Source organism: Cherax quadricarinatus, unplaced genomic scaffold (genome assembly GCF_038502225.1).
Source record: "Cherax quadricarinatus isolate ZL_2023a unplaced genomic scaffold, ASM3850222v1 Contig541, whole genome shotgun sequence".
NCBI lineage: Eukaryota > Metazoa > Arthropoda > Malacostraca > Decapoda > Parastacidae > Cherax > Cherax quadricarinatus.
Genome location: NW_027195567.1, coordinates 134160 through 161973, shown reverse-complemented (window position 1 = coordinate 161973; position 27814 = coordinate 134160). Strand labels below are relative to the sequence as shown.

The 27814-nt window shown below is 43.7% G+C and overlaps 1 protein-coding gene across 1 annotated transcript; it reads left to right on the top strand.

The window, feature by feature from the left end:
• Positions 1 to 27019, top strand: LOC128705713 (baculoviral IAP repeat-containing protein 3-like). The gene is given in 10 exon segments (XM_070080503.1): positions 1 to 88; positions 245 to 466; positions 1408 to 1599; positions 2068 to 2196; positions 7366 to 8031; positions 9195 to 9371; positions 18237 to 18382; positions 19371 to 20048; positions 20051 to 20405; positions 26306 to 27019. Coding segments are annotated over 10 exon segments (2847 nt in total). The 3' UTR covers positions 26500 to 27019.
• The last annotated feature ends 795 nt before the right edge of the window (positions 27020 to 27814 follow it).

The window sequence follows — 27814 nt, the reverse complement described above, 5'->3', positions numbered from 1 at the left end:
ATGGATACACAGTACATTCGTGCTTCTGTTGCAGCAGTGAATCTCACCCAGGATGATATAGGTGCCTTTGTGCAGCTCAAGCGCTTTTGTAAGATTCAGTCTTGGGACGAACTTAAGGAAGAATTTAGGCTTTATTTTCGGCGTAGTCGCCAACGCCATTACATTGACATCGTTACCAGCATCTTGGCCGAATGTCAATACCAGCACGAAAGCCCCCTGGCTTGCATTTGCCGGTTCGAGCAAGCCGCCACGGACTTTACTGATGCCATCAGCTCCACTAAGTGGGTGGATGGTGACGGCCGTATTGATGCTAAAGACATCATCCCCATGCTGGCTGTCGGCATCATGCGGAGGGATGCCCCCCCTTACCTCTGGGTTGCCATTGATGCGCTAGGACTCAGCCCTCAGCACGACGTCCTGGGTGCATATGATGCCATCGACTCGCTCAAGCCACCTTCTGAGCAAGGCAAGGTTTGCCGCTTTGCGGATGATCCCCTACCCATCCTTCCGGCGCTGTCCACAGTGACCCCGCGGTCGCAGCCGGAAGTCACTTTTGCCGCTGCTGTCAGACAGCCAGCCCACAAAGTTTCTAACCCCAGTCCCACTAACACGTGCCTAAGTAAAAATATTGACCACAGTAACAACAGTCAGTCCCATACAAAAAAGCAGTCATCGACTTCCTGGACCAGGGCGAAACGTCGCCAGCAAACACCACCCCCAACCTCACCTGCTAAGCGTGTAGTGACTTGTTTCAACTGTGGCAAACGAGGCCACTACCGATCGGAGTGTTACAAACCTAAGTCCCCGCAAAGTAACCGTCACAGTCCCCACGCTCAGTATCCCAGTAACCATAACTGTCCCCATGCTCAGTATCAAGGTAACCGTAACCATCCCCATGCTCAGTATCAAGGTAACCGTCACCGTCCCCATGCTCTGCCTTGCGAGGGAGTCTGTATGTACCACAATACTTCCAGTCATACCTCCCATGAGTGTAACAAGCTGCAAAGTATGCTGTCAGCTGAGTGGAGCAAGCAGTCGGCGCGCAATGCACGTGCTAGTAGAAGCCCTTCCGCTAGTTCGGGGGAAGAGGCACGTCCGCAAAACTAGCGAAAGACGTAGTAACCCTGTCGGAGTCACTGTATTCCGTTCCTGTCCGCAATGCGTTCGCCGCTCTGGGCAGTGATACGCTTGCCGACAGTGAGGAAACAGAGTGTCTTGACGTTGTTGCCGAGACTCGTACCATACCTTCCAGGTCGAGCCTCGTCAACAAGCGTCGAGCCTCAAGCAGCTGTGACTCTGGGGATTTCGTCGGCCTGTCATGCCTTCATGTTCGGTATGACAACCCTTGCGGACCGCTCATCAAGTCCACTGTCCACCATATGCCTGTCCAGCTTTTCCTAGATACAGGTTCAGTGGTTAACATTGTCCGCTCCACTTTTTTCCGAGACATTGGCCTTCACGCGGCCATGTTGACAGAGCCGTCTGCCATTCAGACCTTGAGAGGAGTCTCAGGTAAGCCGCTGATGGTTCGTGGTCGTACAACTTTAGAATTTGCGGTCCAGGGTCACACGCTGTCCGCAAAATTCTTAGTCGTAGATGGTATTGTTTTCCATGGTGACCTGCTCATAGGGTTCAAAACCATGGCAGACCTTAGGATCCGCTTAGATCCAGCTGAGTGGAAAGCAGAATTCAACGGAGTGGATGTGCCCTTCTGGGGCGTGCGCTTAGGATCCACTACGTGCTACTCTGTCTCAGAGTATGCACAGTGCTTAGAATCGTTGGAAACCGGTGGTTTCCATAGCACATTCTCCCCGGGGTCAGTCTCTTGTCCTGATCGACCTCGTAGTAGAGCTCGTTGCCCATCACCTTCTGGCCATCAGTGCTTAGTTACCAGTGAAACCCAGTCTGGGGACGCCCAGTCTAACCTTCACTCTAACTCTGACGCTGTTGTAGAGAACAGCAGTTGTCAAGCCGCAGTATCCCTGTCGGCAGGCGACTGTCTGACTCGTGTCATGGCATCAGCGAGCAGAGTTACTGCTTGTACAAAGTATGACGTCACTTTGTCAGCTAACTCGCTCACTCCTGTTACAGTGTACGTGAACAGAGCTTTTGAAGGAGACCATGTGCTGGTTGACAACGACACGTGCCGAGTCAAGGGCCTCTCCCTTGAACCATCCTTGCACACAGTGCAACGTGGTAAGTTGCAAGTCCTTGTTGTCAACATGCATAGTTGAGAATTTTCCCTGCGGAAGAATACCTCACTTGTCGACCTTGTCAGATTCCCTCTCCCAGTGAGAGTGGAGGGTGAAGCCCCAGCTGACTTCCTCGTGAGTGCAGTTCTCCCAGGCGAGTCTGCTGCTGACTCTTCCAACACCCGGCCAGTGCAGGAAGATGATCTAGCTTTGACAGATTATCCTGAAGAGGTCCCAAAACTTCTCCAGGTTCTCAATCGTGCACGTTCTGCAGTCGCACTAGATGGTGAGTCAATGGGTTTGACCCCACTGATCTCTCACCGTATTCCACTTGACAAAGGTACTAAACCCATTTACGTACCTGCGTATCGCCTGCCACATGCACAAAGAGTCTTCGCCGAAGAACTCATTACACGGATGCTCCGTGATGGAGTTATTGAGGAGTCCACTTCCCCATGGAATGCTCCCCTTATTCTGGTTCCCAAGAAAGACGGAACCTGGCGCCCTGTTATCGATTACAGGAAACTGAATGCATGTACCATCCCAGACCGCTTCCCGTTGCCAGTTCTGAACGACCTGTTGCAGAACATCGGCGATAATAAGGTCTTTTCAACTCTTGATCTTCTTCAAGGGTTCTGGCAGATCCCCCTCAATGATGAGAGCAGAGAGTTGACAGCTTTCTCTATGCCAACTGGTCATTACCAGTTCAGGAGGATGCCCTTCAGCTTGCGTGGAAGCCCAATCACGTTTAGTCGTTTGATGACGACAATTTTCCGTACCCTCCTAGGTGGCACGCTCATGGTCTACCTGGATGATCTCATAGTCATGTCGCAAGATGTCCCGTCACATCTTGAGAAACTTGACAGGGTATTGGATAGGCTAGCTCAGGCAAATCTTAAGGTAAAGCTCTCCAAATGTCATTTCCTCCGGAAGGAAATAAAATTTCTGGGTCATGTAGTGACTCAGAATGGCATAAAGATGGACGAGTCTAAAATCTCGGCCGTGCAGAAATTCCCCAGACCCATGACGGCGGATGCAGTCCGGTCCTTCATAGGCCTGGCGGGTTTCTACCGCACCTTTATCGCAGGTTTCTCCACCATTGCTGCACCCCTGACACGCTTACTCAAGAAGGATGCCCCTTTTGAGTGGACGTGTGATCAGGAACGAGCTTTTGTCATTCTTAAGAACAAGTTAACATCAGCCCCAACCCTTAGATTCCCTGATTTCACCAAGGCATTTACCTTGACGACTGATGCCAGCAAAGTTGGCATCGGTACAGTCTTGTCACAGGAATCTAATGGTAAGCAACAGCCTATTGCCTATGCTAGCCGTGTCCTTACTAAAGCAGAAGTCAATTATTCAGTGACAGAGCTAGAAGCTTTAGCCATTGTATGGGCCCTGAGTCATTTTCGGGATATCATCTATCATTATCCTATCAAGATTTACACAGATCATTTACCCTTATTGGCCCTTTTTGTGAATAAGAACCTCTCGGGAAAGCATGCTCGGTGGTCGCTCACGTTCAATGACTACAACCCTGAAATTTGCTATGTCCCAGGTAAGCAAAATGTTGTAGCTGATGCCCTGTCGAGGCATATAGCATTCGTGAGTGTCGGCAATTCGTTCTCTGTTGAGGATCTCGAGAGAGCCCAACGACAGGACCCTGTGTGGTCTCCAGTCCTTCGTTTCCTGACCAAGGAGGACGTTGACTTACAGTTCAAGTCTCCCGTTCCACTGAAGGATTTGGTGGTCAACCAAGGTGTGTTGCACAGTTGGTGGACCCCGGCAGAACCATATACCAACTGGTGATACCAGAGTCCATGATACCAGCTACTCTTAGGTTGATCCACAATGTCCCAGGTGTAGCGCACCCCGGGAAGGACCGCAGTATCAAACAGGCACGAATGAAATATTTCTGGCCTAAGATGGCAGCGGACATTGCCAAGCATGTGCACCAGTGTGTTGTTTGCCTACAGCACAAGGGTACCATTACAGGTCCTAACCCCATTCTAAAGTATCCCATTACAAAGGAGCCCTGGGAGAGAACTTCTGTCGACCTGTTGACGAACTTCTCGACCTCGGAGAAGGGAAATAAGCACCTGCTTGTAATGGTAGATAACTTGACGCGGTACAGTGAATTAGTGCCCATTCCTGATAAAACCGCCGAAACGGTCGCTAATGCTTTCCGTGAGCATGTTGTTCTTCGTCATACTTGCCCACGTGTCCTTCTGTCAGACAATGGGTCTGAGTTTATAAATGGCATAATGCAGGATCTTTGCTCCAGATTCAACATTCATCAAGCGCCAGTAGCTCCACGCCACCCTGCGAGTAATGGTCTTGCTGAACGTACAAATCGCAAAGTCCTGGAGGTGCTCAGAGTAACCGTTAACCCAAGTTGTACTACATGGGATGAGGCTATCCCAGATGTTCAGTGTACATTAAATTCCTCCCTCAACAGCTCGATCGGTGAGACACCTCATTTTGCTTTGTATGGCTATGACAAGCGCTTACCATATGAAATTCTGTTTGCTCCACCTAGACCTACTTACGATACTGATAACCCCAGTGTAGTAAAGATGAGGACAACGCAGCTTGTCTTCCAGCGGGTACGAGAGAACCTTATGAAAGCTACTGATAGGTTCATGTCTGAGCGCAATGCCCGCGCCAAGGAAAGCAAAGTGGAACCAGGTTGCAAAGTTATGTTGCTCAACCTAGTGCAGACCCCAGGTATGCACAAACTTGTCCCAAAGTTTGTGGGTCCTTACCGTGTCCTACGACAGCTCCGTGGCAATAAGTTTGAGGTGAGGGAGATTGCTACGGGAACTATCAAGGAAGCCCACCTTGATCACATGAAGTATGTGGACCATATGCAGGCCGAAGCAGAGCTGGAGGTGCGTGCATTGCAACGCCATGATCAGACTAATGCTAGGGACAACCCGTCTATCCCTTCTCCCACTACTACTGGTACGGAAGATGGCCCAGTAAGGCTCCATTCTTATGGCCTGCGACCCAGGACAACAGTACATTTCTGTGACATTGACGTACCTACTGACTTGTCTGACTCCTACGCTAGTTATGCTAATTGTTTGCTTGCAGAAATGGGTATAAATGCACACACATTGTATAGCTAGTCGGTAATGGAGTCAGGGTGGACATCATGTAATTATGTAAATACTTTTAGAAGGGTACCCAGAGTGTAATGAATTCCATGGATATAGTATTATTGTAGGTATGTGCACCAGTGTTTTTATAACAAAAAGAAAAAAAAAAGCCTGTATTACGGTCAGGGCAGTACTGCCCTCTGAGTCACATGTCACACCTTAGGAAATGCTACTGTCAGTCATTGTTTGCAGATGTGAGGGTGCAACAACGTTCGTAGACGAGTGGTCAACTGATGTTCAGCCCTGCGGACAACCTGTATATAGAAGATTTTAGTTCCAGTGCTGACGTCTCCGGACTCTCTCCTCGATGAAACAGCGCGGGCAAACCAGTTTTCTCTTCCCCTGGATGGGAGAGTTTTTTTTTTGCCTGTTGCATTTTTATGTCTATTTTTGATTTACTAGTGAGCGAAAGCCAGTCCCTCTCTGGGGTAGCTAGTGTACGTAATTCCTTTATACCTACGGGCCCACCAGTATTGTCGCGTCGGGACGACGCGAGGTGTGTGGCCGAGCAAATGTAGACAGCCTGTACTGTCAGAACACACAGCCTAGCTGTCTGCTCTGACTAGTTCATATTTCGCGGCATTTTAGGTGCTGCCCTCTGTAGGCTCACCCACGTCAGTGGGAGGCTGAGCTCACCCTCTCTCACTCCTAGGCCGACCGACTTGACAGACACAAGTGCTCCCCCTCCACGGACTGGCTTGCGGTCACTCCCTCACACTGCCCGTTGTGTACTCACTCCTACCCAATTAAAGCCAAACTAGTCCAAACTACGCTACCTTCATCAGCACTAAACCGCTGTTCAGCAGTAAGAACAGTAATAACATTATCACACTGGCCGATTCCCACCAAGGCAGGGTGGCCCAAAAAAGAAAAACTTTCACCATCATTCACTCCATCACTGTCTTGCCAGAAGGGTGCTTTACACTACAGTTTTTAAACTGCAACATAAATACCCCTCCTTCAGAGTGCAGGCACTGTACTTCCCATCTCCAGGACTCAAGTCCTGGACAAAAAAAATCATTAAAAACAATACTGTAAACAGTATCATAAATCCTCTCTGGGGGGTTTGTAAAACCATCATTCCTCAATAACGTCTGCAAAAATCATACTTATCACAGGAGAGGGATTACAATGTCAACTTATTTCTGATTTATTATTTTTTTTGTTTGGTGTGAAACTCAACGGTTACGGCACGCCAAATCTGAGCGTGTTGCACCCCTCCTTACTTGTTGACAGCCTTCAGGCTACTAAGGGACTCTCTGTGCTCCACACTAGCCAGCACAGAAGATGCCATGTAGAGTATTTACAATGAAACAATCATAAATTTGTAATTTTTGGAGGGGAAAAAACCCCACTAATTGGTAACGTGTATATTTGCTAACAGTAGCGACAAAAAAAAATACAATTAAGGAAAAACGTACTTAGAAATACAATAGAAACAAGCAGATTACATCAAAATGTTGCCTGAATTTTGTACTATTTTTCAGTAAAACATTTTTTTCCATAATTTTTCAATTTTAATTTCCTGAAACTGGAAAGGCTCACCCCTCCCTTAAGCTAGGAGCTATTTTTTAAAATAGCCAAAAGCTAATTTTAACTGTAGAACTTTTTCTTTTCTTACAGATAAGATGAATAGTCGATGCAGGATGATAGTCGGGCGTGTGGAGGGACATGCCTAGATAATAACATTCCCTTGCTTATTCCCGTTTCTGAGTGAAATCCCCCTGGAAGATATTGTAATGTGATTAGAAGTCTAGTATATCACAAGTTTAAGACACTGTTGTGTGGAAGAACTTTATAGAGAAACTTTATTATACTGTATTACTATATAAATACGTATAAGTGAATATAGAATATAAGTTACTGTATCTAGTCATTGGATGAAATAACCTAAACAAGTTAGTAAACTGTTAAATAAAAGCAAAGTAAATCACGTGTAGTACTAGTCCCTCACTTTACAAATAAACATCTTGTTTAGAGCAATTTGAGCCAAGTATTAGTCAAGGCTTAAAATTGTGAAGCGTGTATAGAAATTGGAGATGCAAGTCAAAATAACTTGCAGCTCTTTGATGAGCAGTATCGCCTGGAAACTTTTGAGGGTCATAATTTTGCAATAGATAATGGTACTCTTGCGAAGGCTGGTTTCTATTACACACACACTGGAGACTTTGTGAAATGCTATATGTGTAATTTACAAATTGATGCTGTAAACTTAAAACCAGATGAAGATATTATCGCTCTACACAAGGAAAAGAAACCAGACTGCAAGTTTGCTCAGAACCTCAATAGGTCAAAGAAATTTGCCTCCTATGACAGTCTGCGGTTTGAGAAAGAACGCTTGGAAACTTTTATAGAATGGCCTGTGAAATGGTTGAAACCAAGTGATTTGGCACGTGATGGCTTTTACTATCTCAGAACAGCTGACCACTGTGCTTGTGTCTTCTGCCGAGGCATTGTAGGAGCCTGGGAAGAGGGTGACATGCCTAGAGGGGAGCATCAGCGGCATTTCCCACGCTGTCCATTTATCAGGGGACAGCCGGTTGGAAATATCCCAATTACACATGGTGAAATTCTTTCAGAGATGTCGCCATCATCTCCAAAGTTGCGAAATAGACGCATGGTGGGGATAGATGTCTGTGGCACTCCAAGGCATATGTCAGGCTCTTACGCAGAGTGCAGTAAGTATTGTCTTTTCTGTTTTCTTTTTTTTTAACATAATTTGTCAAGTTAGAGGTAGCATATATAGTAGTCATGTAATATACATCATTTGGGTTCTTGCCTAGATATCTCAATGAACCATATTAAGAATGAAGCCTGGAATTCAAAGTAGTGTTGCTTCATAATTGCAAATTAGTGAGTGTAGAAAAGAAATTAACTGTACACGTAATATGTTTGCCATTTCTGTACACAATGAATGGACCTGGGCACTAGTGTTAATTCTTAATAAACACAGCTGAACAAGATAGGTAGCAGGTGGTATGTTTCACAAACCCCTGGGAGCCTCTGCCACAGGTTTAGGATAAGGGAGGTTTTGTGGGCAAGGGGCTTGGACTTCCAGCAAGTGTGCGTGAGCATGTTAGGAGTGAATGGAGACTAATTTTTTTTTTTGGGGGGGGGCTGACGAGCTGTTGGTGTGAGTAGGGTAATATTTTGTGAAGGGATTCAGGGAAACTGATTAGCCGAACTGAGTCCTGGAAGTGGGGAAGTAAAGTACAATGCTTGCACTTTAAAGGAGGGGTTTGAGATACTGGCTATTTGGAGTAACGTCTAAACTGTCATATCTGAGTGCCTCTGCAAAAAGTGATTATGTATGAATGATCGTGAAAGTATTGAATGATGAAATTTTTCTTTTTGGGTTCCCCTGCCTCGGTGGGAAACAGCCAATGTGTTAAAAAAAAATGTTTAACTGACAACTGTTTATGTACATGCACACCATCTACTCTTCACTCCCTTTCCTTGAGAATAAGGTAATCTGGTGGCACTGGGTTGGTGGGACTGGTTAGGACAGATGGCAGGTAAGGGGAAGTTGAGGAAATGTGATGTTAATCTATTTCTTCCCTGGATGTAACAAGGGATTCTTGCATGCACCAGTATCTTCTTCCTCCGCTTCTAAAAACACTGTTTGCCAATCAGTCGTACAAATTTAAGAAATCTGATTATGAAAAGGTCTGCTAAGGGATATAATGTGAAAATCTATATATGTATATGTACAGAATCATGAGTAGGTCTAATACTGCTTAGCGAGAAGAGACTAGAGGAATGACCTCACAAACTCGTATTCACTTGTCACCTTTTTGCTTATTCCATTGGTATATACTAATGATGTATTCTTTGATTTAAGGTGGACCTCCAAAGAAGGAAGGAGCAAATCTTGATAGTATGGGTTTGCCTCAGCACAGTGGTCCTAAGCGGAAAGACTATCTAACATACGAGAGTAGAGTAGCAAGTTTTGTCAGATGGCCAGAACTTGTTAAACAAAAACCTGGAGAGTTGGCAGAAGCAGGATTCTTCTACTGTGGTATGCTATACAGAATTTTTTATTTTAGTTTAAGAATTGTGTATTTCTTACACTGAAGATAGGATACCAGGAGCATAGCACAGCTCCTATTGTCACAAAGAGGCTCATTTTATATACAATAAGACTGTATTTGATGAATGACATTTATTTTGCAGTATATGAAGCCAAAAATGGTGCTTTATAATTGTAAATAATTTTTTTTTCTTTTATTACATTCTACATAATTATCTTTCAAACCACCAGCATTTCTTCCAGTATAATTTCATACTGTAACCCTTGTGAGTTACTTTTTTATTTTTTTATCACCTTTTTTACATATGTTAGCTCTTAAGAACTGTCATTGGCAAAGAGCAGCTGTGACGAAGAACTTATGCTTGGGTGACATCACAGCCCTAAGATCTGTTTTACTGGAAAAGTTTCCCTTTCCCACCTACCGTAACTTTAGTAACCCTGTTACTTATTCCATACATTTGCAACATCTGCCACTTTGCTTTTATATCTGCCCTATTGTATGCCTTTTCTAAATCCACAAATGCAACAGTTAGTTTTATCTTAAGTGTTGTTCACTTGTATGCTTGAATGTAATTTTTTTTTTATTATTTTAACAAACTGGCTATATTCCACCAAGGCAGGGTGGCCCAAAAAAGGAAAACTAAAGTTTCTTTTTTTAAATTTAGTAATTTATACAAGAGAAGGGGTTACTAGCCCCTTGCCCCCAGCATTTGTCGCCTCTTACAACACGCATGGCTTACAGGGGAAGAATTCTGTTCCACTTCCCCATGGAGATGAGAGGAAATAAACAAGAACTAGAAAGAAAATAGCAGAAAACCCAGAGGGGTGTGTATATACATGTTTGTATATGTATGTGTAGTGTGACCTAAGTAGAAGTAGCAAGACGTACCTGAAATCTTGCATGTTTATGAGACATAAAAGGACACCAGCAATCCTACCATCACGTAAAACAACTACAGGCTTTCGTTTTGAATGTAAATGTATATTAGATATTATCAGCCCTTGAGCATTCCAAACTTTCAAATACCTAAGCTGATATTAAACTGTAATTTTTTTTTTTAACCCCTGTACACGTGTATGTTTGATCAAACTAGATGTATTTAACCCTCCCCTTCACGAGTCATTTAACTGCATGGCCCTATATTCAGGTAATACTTTGCTCCATATAATTCAGATACAGTGGACCCTCGTTTTTTTGTAATTTATCCGTTCGAGTGTGTGACTAATGGCGAAATTGATGATTCGCGAAACCATTTTCCCCATAAATAATGTATTAACATGCAATACATATTTACATAAACAGAAAACAATGAGACTTGAAGAATAAAATAATGTCACACTTACCTTTATTGAGGACTTGTTTGTGTATGAATAAAATATCATGTATGTTAGGAATTGTGGGTGTATAAGAGCCACTGAGAGCATAAGCTGTACATGTTGGTGAAGGCCAGCAGAGGCAGTGGTGTTCTCAGTAGCCCTATATGACTCCAACAACATTGTGGGTGTATAAGAACCACTGAGAGCATAAGCTGTACATGTTGGTGAAGGCCAGCAGAGGCAGTGGTGTTCTCAGTAGCCCTATATGACTCCAACAACATTGTGGGTGTATAAGAACCACTGAGAGCATAAGCTGTACATGTTGGTGAAGGCCAGCAGAGGCAGTGGTGTTCTCAGTAGCCCTATATGACTCCAACAACATTGTGGGTGTATAAGAGCCACTGAGAGCATAAGCTGTACATGTTGGTGAAGGCCAGCAGAGGCAGTGGTGTTCTCAGTAGCCCTATATGACTCCAACAACATTGTGGGTGTATAAGAACCACTGAGAGCATAAGCTGTACATGTTGGTGAAGGCCAGCAGAGGCAGTGGTGTTCTCAGTAGCCCTATATGACTCCAACAACATTGTGGGTGTATAAGAACCACTGAGAGCATAAGCTGTACATGTTGGTGAAGGCCAGCAGAGGCAGTGGTGTTCTCAGTAGCCCTATATGACTCCAACAACATTGTGGGTGTATAAGAACCACTGAGAGCATAAGCTGTACATGTTGGTGAAGGCCAGCAGAGGCAGTGGTGTTCTCAGTAGCCCTATATGACTCCAACAACATTGTGGGTGTATAAGAACCACTGAGAGCATAAGCTGTACATGTTGGTGAAGGCCAGCAGAGGCAGTGGTGTTCTCAGTAGCCCTATATGACTCCAACAACATTGTGGGTGTATAAGAACCACTGAGAGCATAAGCTGTACATGTTGGTGAAGGCCAGCAGAGGCAGTGGTGTTCTCAGTAGCCCTATATGACTCCAACAACATTGTGGGTGTATAAGAACCACTGAGAGCATAAGCTGTACATGTTGGTGAAGGCCAGCAGAGGCAGTGGTGTTCTCAGTAGCCCTATATGACTCCAACAACATTGTGGGTGTATAAGAACCACTGAGAGCATAAGCTGTACATGTTGGTGAAGGCCAGCAGAGGCAGTGGTGTTCTCAGTAGCCCTATATGACTCCAACAACATTGTGGGTGTATAAGAACCACTGAGAGCATAAGCTGTACATGTTGGTGAAGGCCAGCAGAGGCAGTGGTGTTCTCAGTAGCCCTATATGACTCCAACAACATTGTGGGTGTATAAGAACCACTGAGAGCATAAGCTGTACATGTTGGTGAAGGCCAGCAGAGGCAGTGGTGTTCTCAGTAGCCCTATATGACTCCAACAACATTGTGGGTGTATAAGAACCACTGAGAGCATAAGCTGTACATGTTGGTGAAGGCCAGCAGAGGCAGTGGTGTTCTCAGTAGCCCTATATGACTCCAACAACATTGTGGGTGTATAAGAACCACTGAGAGCATAAGCTGTACATGTTGGTGAAGGCCAGCAGAGGCAGTGGTGTTCTCAGTAGCCCTATATGACTCCAACAACATTGTGGGTGTATAAGAACCACTGAGAGCATAAGCTGTACATGTTGGTGAAGGCCAGCAGAGGCAGTGGTGTTCTCAGTAGCCCTATATGACTCCAACAACATTGTGGGTGTATAAGAACCACTGAGAGCATAAGCTGTACATGTTGGTGAAGGCCAGCAGAGGCAGTGGTGTTCTCAGTAGCCCTATATGACTCCAACAACATTGTGGGTGTATAAGAGCCACTGCGAGCATAAGCTGTACATGTTGGTGAAGGCCAGCAGAGGCAGTGGTGTTCTCAGTAGCCCTATATGACTCCAACAACATTGTGGGTGTATAAGAACCACTGAGAGCATAAGCTGTACATGTTGGTGAAGGCCAGCAGAGGCAGTGGTGTTCTCAGTAGCCCTATATGACTCCAACAACATTGTGGGTGTATAAGAACCACTGAGAGCATAAGCTGTACATGTTGGTGAAGGCCAGCAGAGGCAGTGGTGTTCTCAGTAGCCCTATATGACTCCAACAACATTGTGGGTGTATAAGAACCACTGAGAGCATAAGCTGTACATGTTGGTGAAGGCCAGCAGAGGCAGTGGTGTTCTCAGTAGCCCTATATGACTCCAACAACATTGTGGGTGTATAAGAGCCACTGAGAGCATAAGCTGTACATGTTGGTGAAGGCCAGCAGAGGCAGTGGTGTTCTCAGTAGCCCTATATGACTCCAACAACATTGTGGGTGTATAAGAACCACTGAGAGCATAAGCTGTACATGTTGGTGAAGGCCAGCAGAGGCAGTGGTGTTCTCAGTAGCCCTATATGACTCCAACAACATTGTGGGTGTATAAGAACCACTGCGAGCATAAGCTGTACATGTTGGTGAAGGCCAGCAGAGGCAGTGGTGTTCTCAGTAGCCCTATATGACTCCAACAACATTGTGGGTGTATAAGAACCACTGAGAGCATAAGCTGTACATGTTGGTGAAGGCCAGCAGAGGCAGTGGTGTTCTCAGTAGCCCTATATGACTCCAACAACATTGTGGGTGTATAAGAACCACTGAGAGCATAAGCTGTACATGTTGGTGAAGGCCAGCAGAGGCAGTGGTGTTCTCAGTAGCCCTATATGACTCCAACAACATTGTGGGTGTATAAGAACCACTGAGAGCATAAGCTGTACATGTTGGTGAAGGCCAGCAGAGGCAGTGGTGTTCTCAGTAGCCCTATATGACTCCAACAACATTGTGGGTGTATAAGAACCACTGAGAGCATAAGCTGTACATGTTGGTGAAGGCCAGCAGAGGCAGTGGTGTTCTCAGTAGCCCTATATGACTCCAACAACATTGTGGGTGTATAAGAACCACTGAGAGCATAAGCTGTACATGTTGGTGAAGGCCAGCAGAGGCAGTGGTGTTCTCAGTAGCCCTATATGACTCCAACAACATTGTGGGTGTATAAGAACCACTGAGAGCATAAGCTGTACATGTTGGTGAAGGCCAGCAGAGGCAGTGGTGTTCTCAGTAGCCCTATATGACTCCAACAACATTGTGGGTGTATAAGAACCACTGAGAGCATAAGCTGTACATGTTGGTGAAGGCCAGCAGAGGCAGTGGTGTTCTCAGTAGCCCTATATGACTCCAACAACATTGTGGGTGTATAAGAACCACTGAGAGCATAAGCTGTACATGTTGGTGAAGGCCAGCAGAGGCAGTGGTGTTCTCAGTAGCCCTATATGACTCCAACAACATTGTGGGTGTATAAGAACCACTGAGAGCATAAGCTGTACATGTTGGTGAAGGCCAGCAGAGGCAGTGGTGTTCTCAGTAGCCCTATATGACTCCAACAACATTGTGGGTGTATAAGAACCACTGAGAGCATAAGCTGTACATGTTGGTGAAGGCCAGCAGAGGCAGTGGTGTTCTCAGTAGCCCTATATGACTCCAACAACATTGTGGGTGTATAAGAACCACTGAGAGCATAAGCTGTACATGTTGGTGAAGGCCAGCAGAGGCAGTGGTGTTCTCAGTAGCCCTATATGACTCCAACAACATTGTGGGTGTATAAGAACCACTGAGAGCATAAGCTGTACATGTTGGTGAAGGCCAGCAGAGGCAGTGGTGTTCTCAGTAGCCCTATATGACTCCAACAACATTGTGGGTGTATAAGAGCCACTGCGAGCATAAGCTGTACATGTTGGTGAAGGCCAGCAGAGGCAGTGGTGTTCTCAGTAGCCCTATATGACTCCAACAACATTGTGGGTGTATAAGAGCCACTGAGAGCATAAGCTGTACATGTTGGTGAAGGCCAGCAGAGGCAGTGGTGTTCTCAGTAGCCCTATATGACTCCAACAACATTGTGGGTGTATAAGAGCCACTGAGAGCATAAGCTGTACATGTTGGTGAAGGCCAGCAGAGGCAGTGGTGTTCTCAGTAGCCCTATATGACTCCAACAACATTGTGGGTGTATAAGAACCACTGAGAGCATAAGCTGTACATGTTGGTGAAGGCCAGCAGAGGCAGTGGTGTTCTCAGTAGCCCTATATGACTCCAACAACATTGTGGGTGTATAAGAACCACTGCGAGCATAAGCTGTACATGTTGGTGAAGGCCAGCAGAGGCAGTGGTGTTCTCAGTAGCCCTATATGACTCCAACAACATTGTGGGTGTATAAGAACCACTGAGAGCATAAGCTGTACATGTTGGTGAAGGCCAGCAGAGGCAGTGGTGTTCTCAGTAGCCCTATATGACTCCAACAACATTGTGGGTGTATAAGAGCCACTGAGAGCATAAGCTGTACATGTTGGTGAAGGCCAGCAGAGGCAGTGGTGTTCTCAGTAGCCCTATATGACTCCAACAACATTGTGGGTGTATAAGAGCCACTGAGAGCATAAGCTGTACATGTTGGTGAAGGCCAGCAGAGGCAGTGGTGTTCTCAGTAGCCCTATATGACTCCAACAACATTGTGGGTGTATAAGAACCACTGAGAGCATAAGCTGTACATGTTGGTGAAGGCCAGCAGAGGCAGTGGTGTTCTCAGTAGCCCTATATGACTCCAACAACATTGTGGGTGTATAAGAACCACTGAGAGCATAAGCTGTACATGTTGGTGAAGGCCAGCAGAGGCAGTGGTGTTCTCAGTAGCCCTATATGACTCCAACAACATTGTGGGTGTATAAGAGCCACTGCGAGCATAAGCTGTACATGTTGGTGAAGGCCAGCAGAGGCAGTGGTGTTCTCAGTAGCCCTATATGACTCCAACAACATTGTGGGTGTATAAGAACCACTGAGAGCATAAGCTGTACATGTTGGTGAAGGCCAGCAGAGGCAGTGGTGTTCTCAGTAGCCCTATATGACTCCAACAACATTGTGGGTGTATAAGAACCACTGAGAGCATAAGCTGTACATGTTGGTGAAGGCCAGCAGAGGCAGTGGTGTTCTCAGTAGCCCTATATGACTCCAACAACATTGTGGGTGTATAAGAACCACTGCGAGCATAAGCTGTACATGTTGGTGAAGGCCAGCAGAGGCAGTGGTGTTCTCAGTAGCCCTATATGACTCCAACAACATTGTGGGTGTATAAGAGCCACTGAGAGCATAAGCTGTACATGTTGGTGAAGGCCAGCAGAGGCAGTGGTGTTCTCAGTAGCCCTATATGACTCCAACAACATTGTGGGTGTATAAGAACCACTGAGAGCATAAGCTGTACATGTTGGTGAAGGCCAGCAGAGGCAGTGGTGTTCTCAGTAGCCCTATATGACTCCAACAACATTGTGGGTGTATAAGAACCACTGAGAGCATAAGCTGTACATGTTGGTGAAGGCCAGCAGAGGCAGTGGTGTTCTCAGTAGCCCTATATGACTCCAACAACATTGTGGGTGTATAAGAGCCACTGAGAGCATAAGCTGTACATGTTGGTGAAGGCCAGCAGAGGCAGTGGTGTTCTCAGTAGCCCTATATGACTCCAACAACATTGTGGGTGTATAAGAGCCACTGAGAGCATAAGCTGTACATGTTGGTGAAGGCCAGCAGAGGCAGTGGTGTTCTCAGTAGCCCTATATGACTCCAACAACATTGTGGGTGTATAAGAACCACTGAGAGCATAAGCTGTACATGTTGGTGAAGGCCAGCAGAGGCAGTGGTGTTCTCAGTAGCCCTATATGACTCCAACAACATTGTGGGTGTATAAGAACCACTGCGAGCATAAGCTGTACATGTTGGTGAAGGCCAGCAGAGGCAGTGGTGTTCTCAGTAGCCCTATATGACTCCAACAACATTGTGGGTGTATAAGAACCACTGAGAGCATAAGCTGTACATGTTGGTGAAGGCCAGCAGAGGCAGTGGTGTTCTCAGTAGCCCTATATGACTCCAACAACATTGGAGGAGTTAGGTTAGTGCTGTCCTTTTTCTATTGATTAATCGCTTAACTTATTTGCTACACTGTTAATGTTACATTTTATCACTGGCTGGCACTATAGCCTATATAGATAAACAATGGTACACTGGAGTATGTTGCCGCTTGGTGCTGTGCGTACGCATCTGGGATGAACGACTTTGCAAGCCAAACGATTAGAGTCCATATTTTGACGAAAGAACTTTAAGATTTTAAAAAATTACGATTTCCGATGCTTATGAAAAATGAGGGTCCACTGTAATTGAACATTGTCTGTATTTTCACTCTTGTAAATTTCTGTAAACTTTCTCCTACTTCAGTAGTGTACATTTTGAATTTTTCACACCTAAGCTCATAAACAGTTAACAGTAACTCAACATTATTTTCCATGGTTTGTTCAGTTGGTTCTTTTTATCTTTAACTCCTAGATTTTAAGATACATTTTGCTTATTACTTTTGCTTTTATTCAAATTGCTCTGACCCATTGAACTTTCTTACTGATTCAAAATCATTGCTTTTAATGTTTTTTATTCGGTATGTCATTCATGCATATTAAACCTAAAATTTAGTTATACGTAATGCAATTGAATAGGTAGTAGGTTGGTACAGGGAGGTACTACCGTCCTGCCAAGTGAGTGAAATGGAATCCTGCACTTGTTTTACACAATATACCTTGCCTTACCTTTGAAAAGTTTTTCACTACTGGCCAGGCTCCAAGAGTAGTGCAAGCAGGAAGATGCACACACACACGCATGCGCGCGCACACGCACACACACTCTCTCACTCTCTCACTCTTTCACTCTCTCTCACTCTCACACTCTCACACTCACACTCTCACACTCACACTCTCACACTCTAACTCTCTGACTCTCTCTCTCTCTCTCTCACTCTCTCACTCTCACTCTCTCACTCTCTCACTCACTCTCTCACTCTCTCACTCACTCTCTCACTCACTCTCTAACTCACACTCACACTCACTCTCACTCTCACACTCACTCTCACACTCACACACACTCTCACTCTCACACTCTCTCTCAGGTTTTCTATTTTGTCTTACTAGTTCTTGTTCTTATTTCCGCTTGTCTCCATGGGGAAGCGGGACAGAATATTTGTTAGCCATGCGTGTCGTCAGAGGTGACTAATGTTCTGGGACCAAGGGGCTAGTAACCCTGTCTATTGTATATATTACTAAACTTAAAAAACTTTTCTTCTTGGGTCACCCTGCCTCGGTGAGACATGGTCAGATTGTTGATAGTAGTAACTGAATAGATATCCATCCCTCCCTCCCCTTTTTGAGGGGGGGAGGGGCATTTTATTGCCCTTGAAGCACTTTCTAACTAAATTTTCTTATGGCAGATTCGGACATTGGAAAAAGTTGTGTTGATATATAACACTTGATAAAATGTAGGGCAGCTTTTAAGATGTCTAATCTTGTGTTCATGAGTGGAAAAAGTAGCAATGTTTACAATGCATAATATTGAACAGACATCAGTTTTATCACTTGTGCAATGGGACAGTAGCTTTTCCATTGATGGCTACTGTGCACCAACCTGTTACTCACAAGTATGACAAATTTGGTTACAGGTCTGAGTGATCATGTGCGATGCTTTCATTGTGGAAATGGGCTACGTAACTGGGAGTCTGATGACCTGCCCTGGAATGAGCATGCACGCTGGTATCCAGAGTGTAACTTCCTGCTTGTGAAGAAAGGACAAGAATTCATCGATAAGGTTAGTTTATTTTTGTTGTGGAAAAACATTATTACAGAGAGACAGAGAGACAGTGAGACGGTGTGACTGAGACGGAGACGGTGAGACGGGGAGACAAACAGTGAGACAGAAACAGAGAGAGAGAGACTGAGACTTCCTTGAAATGTTTCAGCTGTGGAAACTGGCTTCTTGGGTATTTGTCTTCATCTTGTATATATTTTTTAAATGAAAGAATTTATTGCAACATTTAAGAAGTACTGAAGTATAAATTTAAGAATAAATTGAGACAATTTTGAGTATATTCAAATCTTGAAAAGTGTTGTGCAATTTTTTCTTGACTATCTGAATACCTATGTACACCTAACTCAATTTGAATTTGTTAGTGCCCAGGCCATGTCATGTTTCCAGGTAATGAATGGGCAGGTGCTGAGGCAGACTGATGTATCCCAAGTTTGCTGTAGAATAGACTTCTGCCTTGACAAATTGTTAGGATGCATTTATTGATAGGTCCCTGGGAAGTGGTGGACCCTACTGATCACTAGTAAATTATGCAGGGTTCACTAGGACGTGGGTTTTTGGCACTCGTCTTTGCACAAGATTAGTCACTTAGATGACGAAACTAGGGATAGGAAATGCCTAATCCATAACTGTGACTTGCTCTGACTTGACAGGCTACTGTGTAGCACATATTTGCCCAGAGCTTTAGACTTTTTGAGGTACCTGTAGGACCTGAGAAATTACAAGTCGTCGACAACAGTTTTTTTTTTTAGTGTGTGCTATTTTAATTATATTGGTCCATGAATGATATACAGATATGTTGCATCTAACTAGCTGCAAGTCCATTCACACCCATTTTGTTGGTCATTCCTTGGAATGCATTAGTTAAGTGACAAACTGGTCGTTAAGTTGGGAAGTCTAAGCTTTGTTGTTATTGGAATTTGCATATTGTAAATGCCTGTTCACCTGGGGTTGATTGCCCATTTTATTTGCAACTTTTTGTTCCTTGCAGGTTAGACGAGAAAGGCCTCCATATATTCGTACTCCTACTTCCAAGCCTGCATCAAGTAATGCTTCGTCCAAATCTGTACCAGTTAAAAATGTTATTAGTCAAACTGAATTAAACCCATTAATGGAGCTGGACATTATACGTGCAGTACTTGCAATGGGCTCTCCGCAAGACGAAGTGAGAGCTGCTCTTCGACGAAAGCTTGAACAGACTGGGCTGCCTTTCTTTGGTCTTGAACCATGCATTGAAGCAGTCCTACAGTATATGGAGGAAGAAGCTAAACGAACTCTACAGCAGGCTTCTAGTCAAGAAATAGGGAGCGAGGCCACTGCTCAACAAGCGGCAAAAATGCAATCTCTGGAGCCTGGAAGCCCAAACCAGAATGAATCTTCTGTTCCTTCAAGCTCTTCAGCTGCTACCTCACTACCTTTGCCTGCTTCCAGCACAACTACACTTGCTTCTGTGTCCTCTGCTGTTACATCTTCCTCCCCAACAGTCACATCTACTGGGTTTTCCTCGAGTTCCAGTGCCATTATTTCAACCCCATCCACATTATCTGAAGTTTCCAGTCCAGTCATTACAACCCTCCCTTCACCTGCTTTAGTTTCTAATGCTTTTGCTACAACCATTTCTACACCTACTTCAGTTACCAGGGCCACTTCTCATCTTCTGTTTCATCAGTCTCTACATCAACATCTACTGCAACATTACCAGTATATCAAGAGACATCAAGGTCACTTCCCCTAGTTCCTGCCAACAACTCTTCTGCATCACCGTCCTTAACCACTACAGATGAAGAAATGGAAACTGATGAGACTGCTGCTGCTGGAAGTTTAGCTCAGCCTATGGATGTGATTACAGAGGCTGATGAGATAATGGATATGGCAGAAGTGACCTTAAAGCCACCAATTTTGGTTTCATCATCCCTTAGTCACATTGAGATGAAAATTGGACAGGCATCTGGTGAAAAAATGCTTGGAGAAGCTTCCACATCTGGGTTTGCAAAGAAAGCTTCTACAGCCACAAAACCTCAGTCCTGTAAGTACTATGAAGTAGACATTTGTTTTAGAACCTTTGCTACTGATTTATGCAGCCAACTTGTATATGAACTGTTAATGACTTGCTGCTGAATATTGAATTACAGCCTCTCCTCACTTACCAACATACTCGTTTGCTGATGAATCAGACTTAGGATGGATCTGACCAGTATGCATACCTAAATAATGTATATTAAGAACACAAGAAAGAAGGAACACTGCAACAGGCCTACTGGCCTATGCGAGGCAGGTCCAATTCTCCTACCGGCTTAAGCTCACTGATTCTGACCTCACTGATATAGTGAGGTCAGACAAGTCACTTGCAGGAGCACAGCATCCGACCTAGTAGCACAAGCTAGTTAGGTCCAACTCGCACCCACTCCTGTATTTATCCAACCTATTTTTAAAACTACACGTCTTAGCTTCTATGATGGTACTTGGGAGTTTGTTCCACTCATCCACAACTCTATTACCAAACGAGTGCTTTCCTATATCCTTCCTGAATCTGAATTTTTCAAATTTAAAATCATTGCTGCGAGTTCTGTCTGTTAAATATTTTTAGCACTATTTACATCCCCTTTATTAATTCCTGTTTTCCATTTATACATCTCAATCATATCCTCCCCTAATTCTACACCTTTCTGATTACTACAACATACAGTACGTTACTGTATAAACATTTAAAAATATACCAGAAATGTTAGAAATTGACACAAACCCACTACCATTATAGTATGCTCCTCACTTAGCGACGAATTCATTTACCCATGTGGTCTTAGGAACAGAACAGAGTTAAGTGAGGATAGGCTGTATTTAAAAAAGAAATTGACATCCATCTTATTTTAATTTATAGGTTATTGATTTAATTCTTGCTTGACCATTTCTGGAGTTTACCTGGAGAGAGTTTCGGGGGTCAACGCCCCCGCGGCCCGGTCTGTGACCAGGCCTCCTGGTGGATCAGCACCTGATCAACCAGGCTGTTGCTGCTGGCTGCACGCAAACCAACGTACGAGCCATAGCCCGGCTGATCAGGAACTGACTTTAGGTGCTTGTCCAGTGCCAGCTTGAAGACTGCCAGGGGTCTGTTGGTAATCCCCCTTATGTGTGCTGGGAGGCAGTTGAACAGTCTCGGGCCCCTGACACTTATTGTATGGTCTCTTAACGTGCTAGTGACACCCCTGCTTTTCATTGGGGGGATGGTGCATCGTCTGCCAAGTCTTTTGCTTTCGTAGTGAGTGATTTTCGTGTGCAAGTTCGGTACTAGTCCCTCTAGGATTTTCCAGGTGTATATAATCATGTATCTCTCCCTCCTGCGTTCCAGGGAATACAGGTTTAGAAACCTCAAGCGCTCCCAGTAATTGAGGTGTTTTATCTCCGTTATGCGCGCCGTGAAAGTTCTCTGTACATTTTCTAGGTCGGCAATTTCACCTGCCTTGAAAGGTGCTGTTAGAGTGCAGCAATATTCCAGCCTAGATAGAACAAGTGACCTGAAGAGTGTCATCATGGGCTTGGCCTCCCTAGTTTTGAAGGTTCTCATTATCCATCCTGTCATTTTTCTAGCAGATGCGATTGATACAATGTTATGGTCCTTGAAGGTGAGATCCTCCGACATAATCACTCCCAGGTCTTTGACGTTGGTGTTTCGCTCTATTTCGTGGCCAGAATTTGTTTTGTACTCTGATGAAGATTTAATTTCCTCATGTTTACCATATCTGAGTAATTGAAATTTCTCATCGTTGAACTTCATATTGTTTTCTGCAGCCCACTGAAAGATTTGGTTGATGTCCGCCTGGAGCCTTGCAGTGTCTGCAATGGAAGACACTGTCATGCAGATTCGGGTGTCATCTGCAAAGGAAGACACGGTGCTGTGGCTGACATCCTTGTCTATGTCGGATATGAGGATGAGGAAAAAGATGGGAGCTAGTACTGTGCCTTGTGGAACAGAGCTTTTCACCGTAGCTGCCTCGGACTTTACTCTGTTGACGACTACTCTCTGTGTTCTGTTAGTGAGGAAATTATAGATCCATCGACCGACTTTTCCTGTTATTCCTTTAGCGCGCATTTTGTGCGCTATTACGCCATGGTCACACTTGTCGAAGGCTTTTGCAAAGTCTGTATATATTACATCTGCATTCTTTTTGTCTTCTAGTGCATTTAGGACCTTGTCGTAGTGATCCAGTAGCTGAGACAGACAGGAGCGACCTGTTCTAAACCCATGTTGCCCTGGGTTGTGTAACTGATGGGTTTCTAGATGCGTGGTGATCTTGCTTCTTAGGACCCTTTCAAAGATTTTTATGATATGGGATGTTAGTGCTATTGGTCTGTAGTTCTTTGCTGTTGCTTTACTGCCCCCTTTGTGGAGTGGGGCTATGTCTGTTGTTTTTAGTAACTGAGGGACGACCCCCGTGTCCATGCTCCCTCTCCATAGGATGGAAAAGGCTCGTGATAGGGGCTTCTTGCAGTTCTTGATGAACACAGAGTTCCATGAGTCTGGCCCTGGGGCAGAGTGCATGGGCATGTCATTTATCGCCTGTTCGAAGTCATTTGGCGTCAGGATAACATCGGATAGGCTTGTGTTAATCAAATTTTGTGGCTCTCTCATAAAAAATTCATTTTGATCTTCGACTCTCAGTCTGGTTAGCGGCTTGCTAAAAACTGAGTCATATTGGGACTTGAGTAGCTCACTCATTTCCTTGCTGTCATCTGTGTAGGACCCATCTTGTTTAAGTAGGGGCCCAATACTGGGCGTTGTTCTCGATTTTGATTTGGCATAGGAGAAGAAATACTTTGGGTTTCTTTCGATTTCATTTATGGCTTTTAGTTCTTCCCGCGATTCCTGACTCCTAAAGGATTCTTTTAGCTTAAGTTCGATGCTTGCTATTTCTCTGACCAGTGTCTCCCTGCGCATTTCAGATATATTGACCTCTTTTAGCCGCTCTGTTATTCTTTTCCGTCGCCTGTAAAGGGAGCGCCTGTCTCTTTCTATTTTACATCTACTCCTCCTTTTTCTTAGAGGAATAAGCCTTGTGCATACATCGAGTGCCACCGAGTTAATCTGTTCTAGGCATAAGTTTGGGTCTGTGTTGCTTAGTATATCTTCCCAGCTTATATCGGTTAGGACTTGGTTTACTTGGTCCCACTTTATGTTTTTGTTATTGAAGTTGAATTTGGTGAATGCTCCCTCGTGACTAGTCTCATTTTGTCGGTCTGGGGCTCCTCGCATACATGTCTGAACCTCAATTATGTTGTGATCTGAGTATATTGTTTTTGATATGGTGACATTTCTTATCAGATCATCATTGTTAGTGAATATGAGGTCTAGTGTATTCTCCAGTCTAGTAGGCTCTATTATTTGCTGGTTTAAATTGAATTTTGTGCAGAGATTTAAAAGCTCGTGTGAGTGTGAGTTTTCATCAGAGCTGCCTCCTGGTGTTATTACTGCAACAATATTATTTGCTATATTCCTCCATTTTAGGTGCCTTAAGTTGAAATCCCCCAGGAGCAAGATGTTGGGTGCAGGAGCTGGAAGATTTTCCAGACAGTGGTCAATTTTTAACAGCTGTTCCTGGAATTGCTGGGATGTTGCATCCGGAGGCTTGTAGACTACCACAATGACTAGGTTTTGGTTCTCGACCTTTACTGCTAAAACTTCCACTACGTCATTTGAGGCATTAAGCAGTTCTGTGCAAACAAGTGACTCTGCAATGTACAGGCCAACCCCCCCCCCCCTTTTGCCTGTTCACTCTGTCACATCTGTATAGGTTGTAACCTGGGATCCATATTTCATTGTCCAAGTGATCCTTTATGTGGGTCTCAGTGAAAGCCACGAACATTGCCTTTGCCTCTGCAAGCAGTCCACGGATGAAAGGTGTTTTGTTGTTCACTGCTGGCTTTAGACCCTGTATATTTGCAAAGAAGAATGTTATCGCACTGGTGGTATTGTTGGTACTGGGGGGGGATTTTTTTTGCTCTAGCTATTTTCATTTTAATGATTGTAAGTTTGGCTTAATGCTACAGTTGGTACTCAGACTACATTATCCCTTTGACTGCTGAGACCCCTGCTCACAAACTTTCTCTAAACATTTAAAAAGAAAAAAAAATTATGAAATTAAAGATAATTTTTTCCCCATGGTAATGACACCAAAAGTACGAAATTTGATTGAAAATTCGTGGAATTGTGCTCTTGTGAAGTTTGCGTTCTCAGCGATATTTACGAATCAGCGATTTCAGCCGCTTTGAGCCCTGTTTTTGGCCAATTCCATTGTTCCAATTGACCAAACAGCTATTTCTTTAGAACTCCATTTGTTCTATCAACTAAGTACAATAAACCGCCCATTTACTGATTTCACCTACCCAACGAAGTGGTCAGAAATTGGCAATTTGGCCAATTTCACACAAATTAAAAAAGATGCCAGTTTCAAAATAGGGTCCAGAATGAACAATGCAGACATTCCTGGCACTAAAATAACATTTTCTGTTCATCAGCCATGTCTCCAGACACTTCTTATATTACTCTTGCTTTTTATTTTGAATTTTTATTTGCCCAAAAAATAGATGATTTACTCTCGTGCAGACTACTGCATTATTGTAATACTAATTGTATAAATAATGTCGACCCATTCATGAATCTGTATTAGAATGGCTAGTTGTCCACTTACTGGACAACAACGTCATTTGTTTACTCTTGAACATAAAATCATATCTATTTCTGTAGTATGTCTTCCATTCTATCATGAGAGACCAAGAAAACGAGAATACAACCATAAATACTATACAAAAATACACCTCAAATTCGGCATTTTAATCCAAAGTCTCTGTCTCTGTCTGTCTGTCTGTCTCTCTCTCTCTCTCTCTGTCTCTCTATCTGTCTGTCTCTGTCTGTCTCTCTGTCTCTGTCTGTCTCTCTGTTCTTTCTCTGTCTCTGTCTCTGTCTCTCTGTCTCTGTCTCTCTGTCTGTCTCTGTCTCTGTCTTTCTATCTCTCTGTCTCTGTCTGTCTCTGTCTCTCTGTCTCTCTATCTCTCTGTCTCTGTCTCTGTCTGTCTCTCTGTCTCTCTCTGTCTCTGTCTCTCTCTCTCTGTCTCTCTCTCTGTCTCTCTCTGTCTCTCTCTCTGTCTGTCTCTCTGTCTCTCTCTGTCTCTCTCTCTGTCTCTCTCTCTCTCTCTCTCTCTCTCTCTCTCTCTCTCTCTCTCTCTCTCTCTCTCTCTCTCTCTCTCTCTCTCTCTCTCTCTCTTTCTGTCTCTCTGTCTCTCTCTCTGTCTCTCTTTTTTTTTTTTTTTTTTTTTTTTACACAGGGTTTGATAAGGTTAAGGATCCCTAACTTTATTGACAGCTATATTACAGGTTAAGGATTCCTAACTTTATTGGCAAGCTAAGAGCTGTTACCTACATCAGCTCATTTGAAAGCATTTTTATTGTTATGAGACATACAAGTAGGGAACAGGATGAAGTTGGAGCCATCTGTGGGCCAGCATTTTCATTTGATCAACTGACTTTATCTCGTTGACATCATTATGCTGTACAAATGTGTTCCATACTCGAGTCTGTCTCTCTCTGTCTCTCTCTTTCTCTTTCTCTCTCTTTCTTTCTCTTTCTCTTTTTCTCTTTCTCTTTCTCTCTTTCTCTGTCTCTGTCTGTCTGTCTGTCTGTCTCTCTCTCTCTCTCTCTGAGCTGCAGGATTTTTTTTAAACTGCGCACACTGCCACACAGACCCATTCTCACATGTGGGCCTACCAGCTTTCTCCCGCTAGAATTTTGGATTATAAATATGTCAGAAACAAAGGGTTAATGATGGGTACATAAAAATCTTAGCCATTTCCATATTGTTTATTTCTCATTGATCATCTGTGAATTAGGTATATAATTTCAGCCTAACAATGATTTTTCACTTTATTTTTTTCCAGCTCAAGAACTTGCAGAGGAGTTGGAAAGAATTTGTGATATAAGAATGTGCAAAGTTTGCATGGCTGCAGAGATGGATGTTGTGTTCCTGCCATGTAAACACATGGTTACATGCTCTTCGTGTGCTCTAGCACTGGCACAGTGCCCAATTTGTAGGGAAGACATAAAGTATACAATAAAGCCGATTCTTTCCTGAATAATATAAGTTAAAGTATGAAACTTTGCTGATATTATATAATTGGAGAGTTCTTAGCACTTTGTTGTATTATGTTGTTTATATTAAGCTTGATATTTTTTTCTCCTGGAACTGTATACAGTATAGTTATTTTCCACAGCCAGGCTCCAGGAGTAGGAAAACCCTAAACCCTTCAGAAATATCAAAGTAATTGGAATGTACATAAAGGGAAATGTAAGTTTTTCACAAATTATAATTTTAGAAAATAACTATACTGTATACAGTTTTCTATATTGTCTATATTTTCTATATTGTCAGTTGATTCGGTTATTTTCCCATAAGTTTGTAGTGGCTTGACCATAAATTCAAAAATTTTACTAATGAAAGCCAGTTGCTTTTGTATCAGAAACATTCATCTGATTATTAAGTGGTAAATCTTGCCAACGTGTAATAGTGTTAGCAATCACATTTTGACACGTGTTCATTGTAGTATTTTAGTGTTCAATCACTTACTGACTTTTCAAAGAATATTGCTATGTGGAAAGTCATGCTTTATTTTTTCTAAGGGGGATTACCAACAGACCCCTGGCAGTCTTCAAGCTGGCACTGGACAAGCACCTAAAGTCAGTTCCGGATCAGCCGGGCTGTGGCTCGTATGTTGGTTTGCGTGCAGCCAGCAGCAACAGCCTGGTTGATCAGGCTCTGATCCACCAGGAGGCCTGGTCTCAGACCGGGCCGCGGGGGCGTTGACCCCCGGAACTCTCTCCAGGTAAACTCCAGGTAAAGTGACCTATAACTTTAAATTTGATAGCAACAGTTGTAGATGATGTACATTATCTAAAGTGTAACAAATATATTTTGCCATTTAAAATTTTCATTACCAATATGTTGGTACAAGTATACAGAAATTTCCTGTTGAAAAAAGGGAATGTCATGTACTGTACTGTTCTTTGTTTATATATATTAGATTCCATCCCAGTAAGAAGAAAATGGCCTTAAAACTCTAAAAACGTATGTTTTTTGATCTATGTATAATGTTTTAATGGACAAAATAAAGTCAGATTTTAATCATTTGGGATTCAGGTTAATCAAAGGAAATTCTTTAGAAAGTCTACATCAGGCTGACATCAGGCAAGCACCCATGCCACCTTTACCCCAGCGAATGAACAATTGTAATGGTGGCTTGCTATTTAACCCCAGCGAATGAACAATTGTAATGGTGGCTTGCTATTTAATCAAATGATAAGTTTTAAACTTGTATTGTTGCTGCTTGCACATAAACTAGTCACAACTGTGACGTTTAATAAAGAACAATGCTAGAAAACCATTTGAGCTT